Source organism: Papaver somniferum, chromosome 4 (genome assembly GCF_003573695.1).
Source record: "Papaver somniferum cultivar HN1 chromosome 4, ASM357369v1, whole genome shotgun sequence".
NCBI classification, from domain to species: domain Eukaryota; kingdom Viridiplantae; phylum Streptophyta; class Magnoliopsida; order Ranunculales; family Papaveraceae; genus Papaver; species Papaver somniferum.
The window spans coordinates 7,063,725-7,083,315 of record NC_039361.1 but is presented as its reverse complement, the minus strand read 5'-3'; the positions used below and the strand labels follow the sequence as shown (position 1 = coordinate 7,083,315).

The 19,591-nt window shown below is 39.4% G+C and overlaps 2 protein-coding genes across 2 annotated transcripts; one reads left to right on the top strand and one right to left on the bottom strand.

Moving 5' to 3' along the window:
• The first annotated feature begins 897 nt into the window (after window positions 1–897).
• Window positions 898–3,968, top strand: LOC113274674 (uncharacterized protein At3g49140-like). Its single transcript, XM_026524068.1, has 11 exons — window positions 898–1,085; window positions 1,166–1,262; window positions 1,350–1,530; window positions 1,655–1,757; window positions 1,832–1,899; window positions 2,019–2,183; window positions 2,292–2,420; window positions 2,714–3,049; window positions 3,203–3,355; window positions 3,470–3,565; window positions 3,699–3,968. Exons 1-11 carry the CDS (start codon window positions 995–997, stop codon window positions 3,801–3,803), a joined length of 1,524 nt encoding a protein of 507 aa, XP_026379853.1. The 5' UTR covers window positions 898–994; the 3' UTR covers window positions 3,804–3,968.
• Window positions 3,969–4,127: 159 nt separating this feature from the next.
• LOC113274675 (protein SAR DEFICIENT 4-like) lies at window positions 4,128–5,391 on the bottom strand. Its single transcript, XM_026524069.1, has 2 exons — window positions 5,060–5,391; window positions 4,128–4,936 (listed from the first exon to the last, which is right to left on the bottom strand). Exons 1-2 carry the CDS (start codon window positions 5,376–5,378, stop codon window positions 4,251–4,253), a joined length of 1,005 nt encoding a protein of 334 aa, XP_026379854.1. The 5' UTR covers window positions 5,379–5,391; the 3' UTR covers window positions 4,128–4,250.
• Between the last annotated feature and the right edge of the window lie 14,200 nt (window positions 5,392–19,591).

Sequence of the window (19,591 nt, the reverse complement as noted above, 5' to 3'; positions counted from 1 at the left end):
AGTCCATAGGTATGCATACTCCTACCCCTACCCACCCAGTACAGAACTAAACAAATGCTCATAAACTATATCACAAATACGTTTGGCATTAATTGCTACAACTCTCGTAAACACTTCTAAGACAACTTGGTCAACCAAATCATTATGTGTTTGTGAATCGAGGTTTGTGAATTTCTATTTCATCTAAATTGAGAAAATGTTTGCTAGAATCTCAAGTTATTTTAGCTTGAATTCGAAGCTACCTAAAATTAACAAATAGAAAGACTAATGCAACAATATATATTTCTTAATTCTTGGCTCTTATGTGTCTTAGTTACTCACTAGAGTCATCCTCTAAAATCCTAGGATTCCTCTGAGAAAAATAATTAGGTAAGACTTAAAAGACTTCACTTAGTAATTCGTGAAGCCCGATCGACTATCTTTTAACTGATAGTTCATGTATCCAGATCTCGTTTATATGATCTTCAGGTTCTTGTTATTTCAGATCATGAACGAGATAGATAGAAATCAAAAAGTTCACTTCATTTCTTTGTGATTCCTCAAGATAGATATCTCTTCTTGAATTTGTTTGGATTGTTATTGGGAGGTGGTTACTAATCCAAAATTCTCAACTAACTGAGTGTAAGTGTTCCAGATTTCTTAGGTTTGTCTTGTCTTTTGCAAACATATTTTCAAACCTAGATCGAAAGATCAAAAGGGTAATCAAATAAGCTTTTCTTCTTGTTTGTCTCATTTGGAATTTGATCCCTTCTCCAGGAAAATAGGGTCGTTCGGCAATTTCGGGGTGGCATAGGTTTTCAAGCGGATTTTGATAGGAAAAAAAGTGCCCTTCACCAGCGCAAGGTTGCCTTAATAGAAACTAAGCTAGAGTGTGACTTCATCTCACTTCTCATCATCTCCCTCAAACAATTTTTCCACCTCTCATTTTATCACTTCTTCTCAAAAAGAGTAGAGAAGAAAAAATTCTTCAAAAAACAAAATACCATTAATAATAATGATGATGATGATTGAATCATCCTTAGCCGTCGTATTCCGTGGAGCTACAACCACTGCTTGCTCCTCCTCCTCCCCCCTCTTCTTCTCAGGTAAGCTCTCTTCATTTCTTTATATGTAGCTTAAATGTTTGATAAATTGACTAACTGAGTGTAAGTTTATGTTTCTGCAGGTAATATTCGTCCATGGTGGAGTACAGAAGATCATCACAGTACTCGTAGATTGTCACAGGCTGCTGGAAGTCATTATCACCAGCACCACCACCATTGGTACATTTTCAAGACTTGCTAATAAGATTCTCCTTCATTCAAAATTCTCAAGACCTTTGAAGTTTTATGAAAATGGGCTCATCACAGGACACCTACGAGAACGAATAATTTGGAGAAGAGGATTAGAACAGCAGCAGCATCATCAGCTGGATCAGATAATTCATCTGGGTGGAATGGAGAACCAAATTACCATCCCTTTGAAGAGTTTGGAGCATCTACTGATGATTCTGTACTTACACCTGCCGAAACATGTAGAACTCTGATTGAGGTATTGGTACTCTACACAATTGCTAAATCGGATTTTAAGTGAGAATAGGACCCAAATTCAGTATTGTCAGTAGTAGACATGTTTAGTCTTGTAATTTGAGGTTTCATTGGTTAATGGTGATTAGGTAAACAGCAAAGCGACACTGATGTTCTCAGGATTGGTCGATGATCAAGTCCACGAGAACATTTTCTGGCCAGATTTGCCTTATTTAACAGATGAACATGGAAGTAAGTTTGGTTGAATAATGTTTTGAGATCATTTTGTTTAGTTATCTTATGTTAAAGACTGTTACCCATTTCAGATATTTACTTTGAGGTAAATGAGGACGAGGACATTCTGAAAACCATAACTTCTCAAGAAAACTACGTGGTATCAGAATTTCTATTTCGTTTTTCAAAATCATGCCATTGACCGGTGTATTAGTGTCATTTATTCTTGTTTTTTGGTCTTAATAAAGGCTTACTCTGTTGTATGTGTATAATATGCAGCAAGTTATTATAGGCTTAGATACTAAAGAAATGCTTAGCGAGATGGAACTTGACCAAGCAGAAATTGATTATGGCATGGAAGAAATTGGGGATGAGGATAGTGACGGCAATGATGATGACGGTGGAGAAGGTGATGAAGGAACCGACGATGATGACTATGATGATGTATAAACTCTATCAGGGTAGCAAAATTTTTGTCTTCGTATGGTTCTTGATATGTGGCAACTTTGAATACTTAAGACCTGGATTCTTACTGCGAGTACTTCTTTGTAGGAGGATTGGGTATCCGTCCTAGAAGGTGATGAAGATGAGACCGATTCTGATGAGACACTTGGGGATTGGGCGAAATTAGAGACAATGCGTTCTTCTCATCCAATGTATTTTGCTAAAAAGATGTCTGAGGTAAATTCTGACTCTCATTAGACGGCAATATTTTTTGAAGTACATAACATCTTCCTTTATATGCAGCCACCTAACATGCTCTATCTCGTTATAATGTGAGAAATTAGGTGATATGTAATCTCGATTGTCAAGTACTTTGAACAAACTTGTTATATGAACATAATGTAAGCAACATGTCTAGAACATTATGCTTCTTGCTTATCATAATGAATGGGGATTATTCCAAATTGTAGGTGGATTTTTTCTTTTTTATGATTCATGATTGTGGGTTAAGCTGTCTTAGTTATGTTCAGGTTGCATCAGATGATCCAATGGACTGGATGGATCAGCCTCCAGCTGGTCTTGCTATTTCAGGCCTTTTACGACCTTCATTCTTTGAAGAAAACTCTGCACTCCGGAAACAATTACCACAAAAAGATTCTGATAAGGTAGACACTAAGGCTGGGACTGCAAATGGGGATTCAAAAGATACTATAATCAACGGTCAGCAGGATAAGTCAAGTTTAACAGATTCGTCTGAAGATGGTTCAGATAGGGAAGATCAATCGGGGAAAGACGAAACCCCGAGAAGTTCATTCTACATGCTAGAGATGGCGAAGATCCAACTGGTTTCTTCAGATGGAAATCAGGCATGTTTTAAGATTTCTAATGATTTGTTTTGCTCTTTTCTTTTTCTCATTTTGCTGGTTGCTTACCAAGTTCTTTGATTCTATCAACAGAACCTGGGGAAATGCAAGAATAAATTTCTTAGTCTCATTTAATTTTGTTTCACTTCTCTACAGTCTGTTGTGGAAGTACACGACTTTCAGAAATCTCAACCAGATGCTATTGCTCATTCTGCTGAAAAAATCATGTCTCGCTTAAAAGCTGGAGGGGAGAAGACGACACAAGCTCTCAAGTCTCTTTGTTTGAGAGTTAAAGGTTTCCCAATAGAGGTAATAATTTATCATATTTGTCAGTAATCTTTTGTTTATTATGTAGCTTTATGGTCATGTCACTCATCTAAAAATCATTCTTACTAAAATTGATTCTTTCCCTGGCTATTACAGGAGGCAACAGTCATAAGTGTAGATAGTCTTGGCTTCGACCTGAGAGTTTGCTCAGGAACTCAAGTGCAAACCTTAAGGTTTGCATTTAGTACACGGGTACAGTCGTTACTCCCTGATGGACTTTACCCATTGATTTCTTGCTATTAGTGTTTGGATTTTGTTTCATCTGTTATTCCAGAATTGCCTTGCTAAATTTCTGTTTTCTGATGCAAACAAATTCTGAGTGCAGGCCACTTCAGAGTACAGTGCAGAGAGGCAATTTCACGAGTTACTGTTCCCGAGGAGCCAGCAAACTGCGCAAAAGCAGCAAGAAGCTAGCCCAACAGAATCATAAAAGTTCTACATTCTTCATTTCTCATTTTTTTAGAATTTTTTCGTGTTGGGCACTGCATACCAGATTTTGCAGGCTGACAAATTTTACACAGACTTGCAACTTATGTGTTTTACTCTCTCATTACATGAAATGAAAAATCTGGTTATTTCAGAATTGCATTTTCTTTATCCTCGTTTCGGTTAGAGACTCCTTTGGAAGAAGCCCTCAAAGAGTCTGCTATTTTTATTGACAGGGTTCTGCATTTTATTCATAAACAAGCAACAATCTACTGGTTCAGTTTCTGTTTGTGCAGCAAAATCAGATAAAACCCGCAGCAAACAAGGATGAAGCAAATTCGATTGTTAAATATCCAAAAACACAAAGATTTTTATTACTTTAGAAGGCAGCAGTGATATGACAGTACAGATTCTGCCATGATTGCAAAGAACAGCTTAAAGAGATCATTCTTCAGATATTGTTCTTCTCCAAGTAAGTTTCATAAACAAACTGAGCACTTACAATATCAACAACAGCAGAACCAACAGACTTGAACACAGTAATCTCCTTATCTCCATTCCTCCCATTCTTCTTCCCGGTAACCAAATCAACCAAACTCCCACAAATCTCTTCTTTCGCAATCACTCCTCTGCTAAAAGCACCAACCAATTCCCCAGCTTCAACCAAAGCCGCTTCATTATCAACAAAAACTTTCCCTCTCTTAATAGCTTCATCATCACATTCCCTCATCAATGGAGTAAAAGAACCAACCAAATCCAAATGAACACCTTCTTTCAACTCCACACCTTTCACAATCGGTTTCCCTGAACTCGTCGCACAACTTATAACATCACCAACCTTAACAATCTCCTCCACACACTCTCCATATTCAAAACCCACATTAGAAATCCCTTCCTCCTGCAATTTCTTAACCAAATTAACCGCCTTTTCACCATTTCGATTCCAGATAATCACTCTCTTCAAACTTGGCCTAACACAAAGATGTGCCTTAATCAAATACTCAGCTAATGAACCAGCACCAATCATCACTAACACCTCAACATCATTTCTTGATAAATACTTTGAAGCTAAAGCAGATACACAAGAAGTCCTCCAATGAGTCAATTCAGAACCATCCATTATTGACAGAGGTTTACCTGCAAATTTCCAATAGGCAAGTTAGTTGACTCCGGGACGGACTTTCATACTTGAGGTCAGTAGCTCGTATTTTCATTAAAACAACAAAAAAGAATTCAGAATGATGAAGTTATAGGTAGTACCTGTTAATGAATCAAAGAGGAGATAACTAGCATGAACACCAGGCAAATTCCTTGATGAATTTTCAGGAAATGTTGTGACGATTTTGACACCAATATATTGAAATGAATCTGATTGTGACCATGATGGCATCAACAACAACGATGATGATTGATTCACTGAATGATTATGTCGAATTGGTGATTCCATTTTTGTTGAAATCGCAGGAAGAGTTGTTTGGAGATGTTTTAGAAGAGATGGGTATGAAATTAATGATCTTAATTTTGAACCATCAATGTAAACTGGTGTGATGATTGGTAAATTCAAATTCATGGCCGCCATTAGAGAGGGTTTTTTCAAATGGTCTTTCCTTCTGCAGAGTAGAGTCAGTAGACTCTATATAGAAGTCAAACTCAGTATCGATTAGACCAACAACACACGGGCTGATTGTAGCCTTACGGGCCAATTTAAGGCCAGTAAACTTACGGGCCAAATTGAGGCCCCATACAAAGTTAGGGAATCATGGGCCGCCAGTTTCCTTGTTATAGAAACTGTACCAAAAAAAGAATTACATTCTAAATAGGACTACGGACTACCTTCTTTCCCTATAAAAACAAGTTCATGGCCCGAAGATTTTCTCATTAGCTTTTGTTTCTTTAATCTTCGGTCAGCTATAAACTGTCTGAGTGAGGGGTTGGAGTTTAGGTAGTTTGGGGCACAAGGGACACAAGGCCAGTGGCGTATGGAAACGATGGAATATGCTGCTTCACCTGCTGAAGATTCCCGCGAGCAGAGTTTGTGTTGTAGACTTTCGACACATAGGTATTTCATGAAAACACCAAATCTTATTTGTTTTGTGGTATAAACTATGGTTTGGATATTGAGGTGTTTTTGTTTATAATAACAGTTTTAAGAGATACAAGCAACTGATTTTCCTTTGTTTAAACTTCAGGCTTCAATCGAAAGATCTCTTCTTAGATTGGGGTAAGATGCCATATAAAGAAAAGGAGTTGGTATTCTTTTCTTATTTGCATCTTTTGTATGCAACTGTTCATATAGAAAGAAGCAAAAGCGATGTAAACGTTGATTTGGGGATTCTAATGGTACGTACAACATTACATTCTCATATTGGATGGATGCTTTTCGTTTTAGGAACCGCTAGATATATTCATGTAATATGATGTTGATGTCTAATTAAGTTGTGTACTTTCAGGAGCTTCAAACTACATTGGAAGACAATATTGTTGATGGGGAAAGAAATGATACTCAATATGAGATTGCAGTCATCCACGCTGTTAAGAAAATAGGCATGGTATGATTAGGCGTAACTCAAACTCTAGCTAGTCTTTAATTAATTTATCTCTATGATTAATCTCTTCGGTTGCTGTTACTAACTTGTTTGTCCTTGAGCTTACAATAGATGCTCCAAGAGCTTCGCCATATCTTAGAGGAAGGTATCATCAAACCAGATGATGAATATCGGAAATGGATTGAACAGCAGCTATATAACGAGGATTGGGTAGAATACCTTGAAGAGGCCAATGCACGCGAACCACAAGTGGTGAAAGAAGCAAATGCCTTGGGGATTCCGATTAATGAAGAAATATTAAGCCTGAAAGAAATCAGGGATGAAAACCCAGATGAAGTTAAACGCCGGTTCATGGTAATAATCTAACATATGTTTCTTAGATCATTATACCCGATTCTCAATTTTCAATGAATGATACCAATTTTCTTCTCATCACAGGGGTATTGTGAAGAACTAGAGGAAGCCCATAAGATGCCACAAGACAATGTAGATTGTATCGCTCGTGGTCCAAACATGTGTAAACTTATTAAGCACGTTATATCCAAACTGAGTCGTAGATATTTAGTGGAACCAGTAGTTGACGTCATCAAGGTGAATGCTCTCTGCTCACTGATCTTGGCATTTTATAACAAATATTATCTTGAAATGGTAACTTACTGCTGAGTTTTTTTTTCTTCCCATAATATGTATAGGAATAGGAGGAAAGACGAGATGGAGTCAACAGTGCCGAGGCAAATTCTATTACTGTTGAATGGGCATTCAAGTTCTCTTTTGCAGTCAAGTTTAAGTTCGATATCCAATTAAAAAGTATCTATCACTGTATCATATGTATCTCTCTTTCTTTTGGGAAATTATGAGTACAAGTAATGCTGAACTGGTGACAGAAATATATATGAACAAGCAAAGTTTAGTGCTGCTGAATGTATATGCTAGACAATTTCACTCTCTATAAAATGAGTACTGTGGCCGTCTCCAGTCTGGGTTGGGTGAGATTAGTAATCTTTAACTAAAGCTATTCCGGTCAACAACTGTGATCCATATGTTTACAAAGTTCGTTTGTTGTGAAATATGGTGTGCTTTCATTTTTCTACTGTTAGATCCACAGTTTTTCTTGATGGGGTTCAAGGGTTCCCTATTCATCTGGCAAGAGGTCTCAGGTAAAGAGAACATTTGTCTCTGCGTTAAAAGATCTTTCTACTGTGTGGGTAAAATACCCGACGGCCACGTGTCGACATCCCAAGGGATGAATACATGATAAGATGAGGAGGTGGAAGCACCGAATCATTCGTTGAGGAAGAAGGATTTGTCTCAGTCGAGGCAACTGCACAAGCGCCACATGAATGACGCGTGTATGTAAAGGTCTAATCTGTTCGGACGTTTAAGTCTAAAAAGAAAGACCGCATTTAATGAAGGATAAGAACATGACTTGGGTAGTTGGGCATCGTGACAGAAGACTCAGACGATCTATACTGCGACCCAGAGGCGATGAAGCACGAGGTTCTCCACAGAAGGGCAACACGATCCAAGGGAGAGCAAGACAACTCGGACGGAGAACCAAGTATGCCATCACGAGGGACGGTATAGAACGAGTCCGAGGGAGCCAGGACGATGGATGACAGCTCACCCAGCTCGGACGATCAAGCTACTACGAGTTTATTCTGTCTATATATACCAGTCCATGTACCAAGAGATGGACAACTTATGTAATCTTAGATGGTTTTTCTACAGAGAATTCCTGAGAGAGATTTAGATAGAGAGAAAGTGAGAAATCTAGAAGAGATCTGTAACACTTTCAAGGGTAAGACCTTATAATCAATAAGAAAACATCTTCTTCTCTGTGGACGTAGGTCTTCATGGCCGAACCACGTTATATGCTTGTGTTAATCTTTACATTTCATGCTATTTACATCTTGTTCATGATGAATATCGTATGTTTAAGTACTTTTTGGTCTTTAATCTTACTTGGGTGTAGTAGTCAGAAAATATGCAGCTACATTTTGGCGCTAGAAACATGGAGGTATGAAGATCTAATCTACCTCCCTAACAACAACTCTATATTGTTTTCATGATCTCTGTAAGAGATGTGTTTTCACACTACAAAGTAGATTTCTGTTGAGATGAATGAGTAGAGCTCGGACTCAAAAATGATCTCCACGATCTAAGAAGTCTAGGAGAACCTCAAGATCAACAAATCTACGTTTTTTCACTAATTTTATTTAAGATTTCTTGTTATTTTCAAGATTTTCAAAGTCTTCCTCAAGTAGCTCAGGAGAGTTGTGTATCAGAGTAAATATGAAGTTTTAAACACTTCGGTGCTCAAACGATCTCCTCCATGAAAGAGCTGGGAAGAGATACTAGTCAGTAGAATACATAAGGAAGCAATCACCTTATGAGAGTTGAAAAAGACAAACTTTTCTTGATGTTCATCATCAAACTCGCCATAATCTCGGAATCTCCTTCTTAAGAATTTGAATTTAAGTCAAGGGAGGAATTAATGAGTATATAATCAGTCATCAAACTCAAAATTTTGTTTGAAGTCATAAGTTAAAATATGATGAGATATATTTCCTAGAATGGGAGAATGTACTCAATCATCATAATTAGATTCTTTCCCTATAGGGGTATGGCGTGTTGAAGGAGATATTTCCTCGAAAAGAGGGGACTGGAAAAATACCTTTTCTCCATCATCAACACCTCATGCAAACAGGGATGTTTTGACATTCTCACATGTCTCCAAAATCTACTGCAAAGTCTTAGTGTACTAAACTGTCCAGTCTGAACTATGACTTAGTAATCGTATGTGACCTGCAATTATAGGGTCACACTTTTCTAAAAGAAAAGACAAATTAATTATTATTGCATATGTTGCAGGGAAGGTAATGGTGACGCGACGATCTACTCGTGCGAGCCAAGGAGAAAATGGTGGATCCCAAACAGAAGGACTCGATGATATGGAGCCAGGCGAGCCTCAGATCCCAGGCGAGGGACAACCCGATGACAAATAACGGGAAGGACTAACTGATAATTCTAGCTCCGAGGGCGAGGGAAACCCCTTCGAGAAGTGTGATGATATTCGTCTTACTCAGCCAGTACGGTTGAGCCGCTTGCCGAGACAAGCGGAAAATGGTGGAGTCAAGAAGGACAACCCTTCAGACCTCGCCGATGCTAATGCTGCTATTGCAGCCATCCTGAAAACCCAGGAGGCATAGGATAAGAGAATGATGAACTTAGAAAGGGGCAATAGAAAACTGGAATAGAGAAACCCCAGGATAAAACGCAAAGTAACAAAGTAAGTAGCACTCACCACCATTGAAGAAATCCCGGAGGAGGAAAACCCTTTCGAGCATCTGCAAGACGACGAACGAATTAACATCCCTGACACCTCGAACGAGGAAACATCAGATCGATTTCCTAAGGGAAGTAGAGGTGTGCCTGACCACGAGGGTATTCTATCCTAAGGGTCATCAGATGTTGGTCCCAGACACAAACGAAACAAGAACCGAATCGACGAAGTAAATATTGACTACGAGACTGAGAATCTCGCATCCACAAACCCAAAGCGAGGGGAGAACTCGAGGTCAACTCGCTCTAAGATTGTGTCATACGTTGAACAATCGGACGAAGACTCAGGACGATCAAGGCATCGCCCCCATGAACCATCTTTCTCTCCCGAGAGACTTTGGGAAGGAGAAAGAAGGACGAAACCAGGAGAGATGAGGACGAACTCCAATCCCGAGTCAACCGACTCGAGGCAATGTATAGAGAAGCTACGGGGAAGCAGGAGAACAAGAAGTTGACAGTGGTCATGCAAGAAGCAGGACAATCTCCCTTATCCAAAAATATATTAAGATTGCCATTCCCAAGGAAGTGCTCCTTACCGGTGTTCACACCCCCTTTCACAGGAACAGGAGACGCAATTGAGTACCTTAGGACTTATCGTATGACACTGACTCAATGGGACCACTACGATGTGGTGTTGTGTAAATTTTTCCCGGATAGTCTAAGAGATGAAGCCTTGTTATGGTACAATAATATACCCAAAGGCTCAGTCAAGTCGTTTGCTCATCTATCCTAGCTGTTTTTAGAAACATATATTCATAACAGTCGAATCCGACCAGAAGTTGATGCACTGTTTCAAATATCTAGAGGACCGAACGAGTCGCTTCGTTCCCTGGTGACACGATGGAGAAAACTCTGTGTTGAGATCGGAAAGGTCCCTGAAGACTATATGATCTTAGGTTTCAAGAATAGTCTTAGAAAGACAGACCCTCTTTTTGTCCGCATGTATGAAGCCATGCCAAAAAGATTGGGAAAATTAAGAGAAATCCAAGAGGACTACATAGCCTTGGAGGAACTCCAGGATGGAACTTATGATAAGGCGGCAAGAGGAACTAGTAGAGGAGCAAACGTGGTAGAACCACAGAACCCACCAGTGACAGCCCAAGGAGCAGGGCGATCCAACAATGGGTCAACCCAGTTCGACAAACATCGGATTGGAGGATGGAAAGGAAGAGACCAGGCCCAACAGAAGAAGGGCAAGTTCATTGACCCAGTTTATACAAAACTGAACACCTCCATATCCTAGATCCTCAAGAAGATCGACGGATAGCATAAAATCACTTATCCATGGAATAGAGGTCAGCAACCAGAACAGACTAAAAATAGGACTGATTCTGTGTATTCCACCGATTTCACAGCTACACGACAGACTCGTGTAGGGACTTAAAAAAGGCATTGCAAGATATGATTAATGAGGGAAAACTCCAAGAATACATTGCACAACCAACAGCCCCACCCACCACTGAGGCACCCGTACATCGTGTGGAGATCCCTCGAGAGGCACAATATTTAGGCTGCAATACCATTTCACACTCGGCAATAACCACCCCCGTACGAGAGGGAAATATTACCGGAATAATTCACAAATGAAACTTCAAAGGTGATGAAGTTTTCAGTGTAACCAGAGAACCCCCAATCGAAGACTGGATGAAGGTACCCATCAGCTTTTCAGCCTCGGAGGCACCAGAAGGAGGACAAAACCATAACGACCCACTAGTGGTAACGATGGCCATCGCATTCCCCGAGCACGAGGGCCAGGAAGCAAAGACTAAAACACTACCCTGGGCAATGCCCAAAATTTTGATCGATGGTGGTAGTTCTGTCGAAATCTTATTCTACGCAACATTCAAACAAATGGGCCTCAAAGACGAGTGCCTCATACCCTCGACTTACATAATATTTGGCTTCCACGGGTCATCAACCCGTCCAAGAGGAGAAATAACATTAGAAATGCGGGTTGGAAGAATCCTTACCTTAACCACTTTCTGTGTGGTAGATGTCTTGTCACCCTACACAACCATTGTCGAACGATCCTGGGTCCACGGAATCAAAGGAGTGGCCTCAACTTACCATCAAAGGCTAAGATTTCCTACGCCTGATGGAGTGGCAGAAATTATTGGAGACTCTGGCGAAGCAAACTATTGCTACAAGATGGAAGTACAAAACGGCGAGAACAAAGTAAGCTCTCCAAAAACACAGGCGAGGAGGGCTAGAAATATTAATAAGTCGATTGAAGACGATGACTACAATGCAATAAACGATGCACCAGCACGCTTGTCTGACGCCTCAACTTCATGCAACACCATAACCTCGGGACCGACCGTACGACCCTTATAGCAATCACAGAACCTCCTCGATGAGGGATAAACCAAACCTCGTCCTCATAACAAGGTCGGAGGCACACCTCAGAAACGTCATGGAGAGTATCACACAGGAATCAACCTGGAACGGAGAATGTTGGTCCACAACCAACAAGCAACTTTTAAGGAGTTAACCCAGCCAAGATCACGATACATCATGCTACATCCACCATTTGGCAACAACAAGCCATCAACATGACCCATGGGAAAATCTTCCCAAAAATTGGCTATTGATTGGATTATAGACGATGCGTCCACGGGCGCCTTACTATTATTATTGGACAGTTACTCGGGTTACAACCCTTGCCTCGCACAAAGATGTCCACCTTAGCCGGGCACAACATACACAAGGGGAGAGCACACCCTCTCTAAAGTCCTCGGCGATACATTAAGTCCTTGGCCATCCGTCAAGATGGCACAAATGTTGCCAAGACCAATTAGGCCCTTAAGCAAGTCTACCTCACAAAATAGTCTAGAAGCAAAGCCCAAAATGTTGCTTCAAACTAATGAGAAGCATTAACGCAATTATAGATTATCTCTCATTAAGCACAATATACAACTCATGAAGGTTGATATCCAGAAGTCAGGGCTTCGAGCCCCTCCTTGTAAGCAGGTCATGCGACCTCCCTGGAAATGTACTAAGGGCTCACACCCTCTTTTGAAATTAATAAAACTACTCGTTTTGTGTATTACTTGTTACATTGTGTAGATTTAAATTCTTATCATCGCATGTGTCCACTTTTCCTTTCTGATTTATATATGCATATAGGATAGTTGCATCATACTTGTATTCCAACAAACACAAATACACTCAAAAACCATGGCACGGTGCTGGCCACACCTCCCATTCTAAAACAAAACAGCGCGGGTAAAATCACCCCAAGTTACCTTACACGGACAACAGACCTAAGGTAACGTCGTCCCGATCATGATATCGGACGATGTCCTGACATGACAGCAGATACCCAGATTTGGCAACTTTATCTTACACCACAGTAAGGATTGATCAACCAAGATATCACCCTTGACAATATTCTCAAACAACAAGCTCAAGGAACAAATGCTCCTACAATTAACACTAAACAAAACATACAAGGCTAAACGAAAATTGCTACAATTCTAATCTAACACCATGAGAGATAACATGTCTAATAAAGGAATTGATCATTCCTTGGATATATTACCGGAGGTTGGACCAACAATCAGTGCCGTTTCTAGCTTTTTATAGGCCTGGGACCAACCTCTAGAAAAGGGTCTTTTTTTTATATACATTTAGGAAATGAGGAGTTGTTGCACTAACAAATTCTGCACATACACAGTTTAAACGACTACAAAATTTGGAATTAGTAGTTGTTTAGTAGGCTAAATTTGGAATTAGTAGAAGTTTAGTAGGAATCCACGAACAAACGTAGTATAAAATACTCAATAAAAGGCTGCAAAATAAATAGAATATAGAGCTATAATTCTTATCTCTTGAGCACCCATAAATACATAACAAAGAATACCCGCATAGTATGTCGAATTTTGATTCTAGTCATGAGTCTATGTCATCACGTGACTATCACCCGATCTACCAAACACTTGAGGGAAAACAACTCATTGAAGTCCACAGGATTGCCTACTTCTCTTAAATAATGTACTCGTCAATTCGCAGAGAAGACTATAAGCCAAGATATTGAAATTAATAAAAAATGATAATAGAAAAGTAAAATCTTACGAAAAGAAAAAAAAAACAAAAAATGATCACAATACTGAACAAGAAAAACTTGAAAACCAAAAGAATTGATCAAAGAAGTGAATTGAATCAAAGTGATGATTCATAATTCTAGGCAACCAATATTAATATACGAAAGAAAAATTAGCGAGACGGTTGACGATATGATCCAAGAGAATTGTGCACAGGCATATGGTCTTTACTCTTTTGTTATTTTTCTTTTAATTTATTGAGTTAAAAGAAACAAAGTTAAAGAAACAAACCTCAAATTTGTGTTTATTCCCTGCAAAGAGGAGTTGCTAATCTGTCCTTCACCTCTCATTACTACTAGGTTAAAAACGGCCCCTCTGATTTTTGGGCCTTGGGCGGTCGACCCTTTCGCCCAATGCCAAAAACGGCCCTGCCAACAATGTACAATCGAAAGTCTTTCACAGCCAAATCATGATAAGAATATCATACGATTAAAACGAAGCTGGTCGCCAAACGGCAATGTCAAAAAGCAATTAGTAACAATATCAAAGATGCCTCCCACATACGAGGACTTACCACAAAATAACAACAAAGTCATGCCTCTCACAACTGAGGACTTTCCAATAAAGACGAAAATGTTTCCACAAAGGTGCATATGAACCTACAAGACTTATGTTCAACACGAGAAGCTAGGAGAAAGAGGCTAAAATGAGAAAGCTTAAGCCTGTTCACCATCAGGAGCCTCTTGATCGTCGTCCCCTTCATCCTCGACGTCAGTGACAATCTGCACAGGCTCGGACTCGACAACCAGGGGGGGACTACGATGTTCGCAGCAGCGGCGGCGACGGCTCGTTGACGCTCTCGAAGGACAACAACCTTACAAGCTTTTGTCATAAGCACCTTATACTCGACATGAAGGTTATTCAATTTCTCATTCTTCTCCGCCTGGGCAGTAGCTAATTCTTCTTCATGACTGCTCACCAACTCATTAAGCTCCTGATCAAGGCCCGCCTAGCCGCCCTCTCTCCTCCAGTTGACGTTCCAACTTAGCCTTTTTCTTGTAAACCTCTGCAAGAGCAAAGCAAAAAGATTAACTCACGGCAAATATCATGGACAAACAATACACAAACTGATGTACAAGTGACCTTCGTTTTCAAGCAAAACAGCGGCTAAATTCTGTTCTAATTGAATCTTTTCGGTATCTAGAGCACTAAGCCGGGCTTCTACAGGAGTCACGACCATGTTACCATGAGGACAAGATACCATATGCCTATCCCGCTCCTTCTCTAGGGCAACATAATCCCGCTTAAGCCTTCTCAGTGCTTCCCTATCATCTTCAGCCTGTGCTATAATAGGCATATGATCGCATTGCCAATTAATAAGCCCATCTTTCTGCTCCCGGAGCACCTTGATCTCATATGAACGCTCCACAGCTGTTCTGTTAAGGATCGAGCAAGAGAGAGGAGAGCATAAACGCGGAAACATAAAAGACTACATTGATAATAATTCGGTGTCAACTTTCATGGCTCAACAGCCTATTTATATTGTTCACAAACTTGACGACCACTCAAGGTACTTTCCTAACTAAGATCAAACTCTAAACATAGACACTTTCCTAATATAACTCTCACAACTTAATGTGCATATCTCCTAAATATAGACTCTCATATATTATTTCCTAATACCCTCCCTCAAGATGGAGCATGTAGATCACGAATGCCCATCTTGGACCAAAGAAATTTAACTTCGGTTTTCTTTTTTTTCTTTTTTTTTCTTCAAACGCTTTTGCTAAAAAAAAATCTTCAGATCATAGTTTAAGGACGTTTCGGTCCTCTTCGTAGTTTAAGGACATTTCGGTCCCCTTCGTAGTTTAAGGACATTACGGTCCCATCTTCGTAGTTTAAGGACATTTCGGTCCTCTTCGTAGTTTAAGGACATTTCGGTCCCCTCTTCGTAGTTTAAGGACATTTCGGTCCTCTTCGTAGTTTAAGGACATTTCGGTCCCAATACAAGTTTAAGGACATTGCGGTCCCATCTTCGGAAGTTTAAGGACATTACGGTCCCCTTCTTAGTTTAGGGACGTTGCGGTCCTATTTGGAAGTTTAGGGACATTACGGTCCTATCTTCGATTTCTTTGGTAGAATACTTCTTGTACTCTTGGTTTCTTGGTTTCTTCGATAGAATACTTTTTGTACTCTCTCGACAACTCATAGGATTTTAACCTATTATTGTTTTTGTTCTTTTTCTCATCACCTCTTGGTGATTGTTTTTTTTTTCCTCACAACATGAATGTTGTTTCTTCTTCTCTTGTTCCAGTCACGCTATTGTTTCGAAACCTTCACACTTCTTTGTTCTTAAAGATTCTCTCACAATCTTTCTCTTGTTACGCTTCTGCCACAAGCAATAACTAACACAAAGTCTACCACACTTTGTAAGACTTCCAAGTTTCTGCCACAAACTCTTCAATTACCATGTTTGAACTTAATATGATACCATCCTCCCTTAGTTTCAAACATAACCACTAAACTTACCTTGTCATTCTAAGTTTCTAAATTCTAGTCAATTTAATCAAACCGTACCAGTCCTTTTTACTGAAATACCTTTGATCCGCCATCAAGCTGTACCAATCCTTCTTGACTGCAATACAAGCTTTGATCCTCCATCCTCATTGATTTCAAATTCTTGACTTAACCCTTTGAATCATCTACTCACACAAAGTTTCTTCATCTTTTAACAAACAGCTTTCTACAACGCCTTTGCATCGAAACTGTCACACTTATGCACTGTCATAACCCTTTTTTCACGCTTAGTGTCACGAACTGTGACACTTTCTTTTGCAACAAATCTTCAGTAACACTTGTATTGCTAGATGTGACATCCTTCTGTCACACTTGTCAGATGTTTCAGTTTCTGTCACACTTCTATCACAAACTGTGATGTATTCCTTTTTTTTTTTTTTTTTTTACGGACTTCTTCTGTAACCTCCTTCTTGCATCTTCTTACCATAACCGCACGTCAACATCTCCATGAACATCAGCATCTCAGGCTCTCGCTCTACCAACCCATTACGTCTCTGAGTTTATCCTTGTCGTACACAATTACTATGTTTTTTTTAGTCATATGAACATCTCCATTTAAATCAACAGCTTCCACCTTTCCTGAATAATACAACGAGCTCGAATCACTTATCTTCTGGTTTACATCCGTGATAAACTCGAGCTCTCTCTGTCCAATCAATTACAGACCACCATTATCACCAGCAAACCAACAGAGACATCCATCACCAACCCAAAGCTCAATTGGAACTCGAGAATAACTCCCATCGGAAATAACTATCATCATGATCAAACACCATCAATTATTCCTCCGTTCTTATTCTCTCCTGAGACTTCAATAGAATACATACTCTCGTCCGGTCTTGGAGCAGCAACATACGTCTTCTTTCCATAGAAACCAGCGTGATCACCACGATTTCTCGATCTCCAACTTCAGTCACCAATCATCATAACCCCATCGTTTTCTACCAACAATGCCTAATTCTTCTGTCATCTTTTCATGATTTTGAAACCGTCAGCAACAACCTATTAGGCAGCAGACTCCACGGCTTCCTTCTTGACTGGTATCTCGGCGAGTAATGTCTAAAACTTGTTCAACTAGTGAACAAGATTTAGATATCTTCTATGACTTCACGTGATAACCCTAACAGCCATCGAACCTTTCACGTGTAGCTATCTTTTTTTTTTTATTATTTTTTTTTATTATTATTTTTTTTTTTAAAATTTTAACTCCATCATCAACTTCCAGTAACGTCGCAATCTTCCCTTACGTTCATCAGCTTCACTTCACCTTTGTCGCAAACAAATACTCCTTCAAACCTTTTGTATATGATAGCAGACAGCTTCACTTCACCTTTGTCGCAAACAATTTTTTTTTATGTTAATTATCATTAGAACTTTGCGCCGTTTTTTTTTTTTTTTTCTTAAACCCTAAAATATGGAAAAGCTCCTCTAACTCGATCTTCTTCTCCCCTCTCTTCCTCTCACCTGGTTCTGATACCATGTTAAGGATCGAGCAAGAGAGAGGAGAGCATAAACGCGGAAACATAAAAGACTACATTGATAATAATTCGGTGTCAACTTTCATGGCTCAACAGCCTATTTATATTGTTCACAAACTTGACGACCACTCAAGGTACTTTCCTAACTAAGATCAAACTCTAAACATAGACACTTTCCTAATATAACTCTCACAACTTAATGTGCATATCTCCTAAATATAGACTCTCATATATTATTTCCTAATATGTTCTCTTAGCTTTCGAGTAAAAAATTGATTCTCTTCTACTTTTTGTTCCCTCCACGGAGAGTTCGAATTTTGTTCCTTAGTAGTTCTAATCAGAGAAGGTTGGTTCTGACCGACACCCTTTACCAGAGAAGGGAATACCAACACCATGGTATGTCGAACAAAAAGAAAGAGAAATGTGCCTCACAACTATAATTTGAGGTGTTGGAATCGGATATGGAGCCACCGACGGCAAACCAAACCAAAGGAACTACGATCAGTTCTGGATTCCACTCTCTGATATACATGGTCTAGACACTCATCTGGTAGATTGTTAATTAATAATCTTTTACAGGTTTTCTTGCGAGGATGCAAGCCATCATCTATCAATCTTTCTTCTTGCACTGTTTTTAAATAAGTAAGCTTTAGCTTACGCTTACCCAACCATTGATTGCTGGATGATAAACTCATTAGAAAACAGAGAAGAAGAAGGATGCAGACCCAATTAGATTTCTAAAGAATGCATTAGAAACTTTCGGAACTTTTATATCCTTGAACTCTTTCGTTGTTGGGTTCCAAAGACAGAGAACTTCCTCCTTTGTGGCAAAGTTGATGCTTCTCATTAATATCAAACCATTTAAAGAATCATAGCATTGAATATGTCGACTTTGAAACACTTGAGATTTATGTGGAGAATCCATCTCAACAGGCTCCTCGCGGTAGTCATCTTCAAATGCTGATAATGATGAGGATTTGCTAACGTGCAGATAAAACTCACTGGCATCGTTTATCGAAAAACAATTAAACCTTTCGCTTATGATGCATTGCTTCAGATGCATGTTTATGAAATTAGGGTCTTTCAACTTATCGCACCACGGCACCAGTATTTACTTACACACCTGCACCTTGCAATCGGACTTCGCAGGTAACGATGAGAAGATGTGGGCAATGACATCGTCCGGAAGGATCTCTTTGCTGTTTTCTTCTTGATGCACCGATAACTGCACTCGTAACGTTCTTTCTCCATGTTTGGTGATCAGGAAAAAGAAGAAGAGGAAGCATAATGTAAGTACAAATATAATTGCTGTGATCAAATCTTCTGTAATATCCATGGTATTGCAAAAGCGGTGACAGAACTCGATGATAGAAATATGAAATAGAGACTAGTACCCTACCTCCGTAACAGAGACTATTCTCCAAATGGATCGTTTAGAAGTTATGAATGAAGAGATATTTCATAATACAAACCAAAACACTTGGCAAAGTCCGAAACAAATTCTTTGGTTACATTAGATAAAATTTTCATTGCATTTCTACTAATATGCCATAAGCAGTATCTATGACGAGTACCTGGTAGAACACGTGCAATTGCTCCTCCAATAGCTGATTCTTGATCCGTTAGTATAACTTTTTGTGTTTTGCCGTGCACTGCCCTCATCCATGTCTTCATTACCCATGCAAATGACTCCTCACTTCCGGAATAAAGTAAAGCGCCACCAAATATAACAGTTTGGTGATGATGATTGATTCCAATTATCGGTACAAATGGCATGTCATATCTGTTTGTACTATATGTAGGATC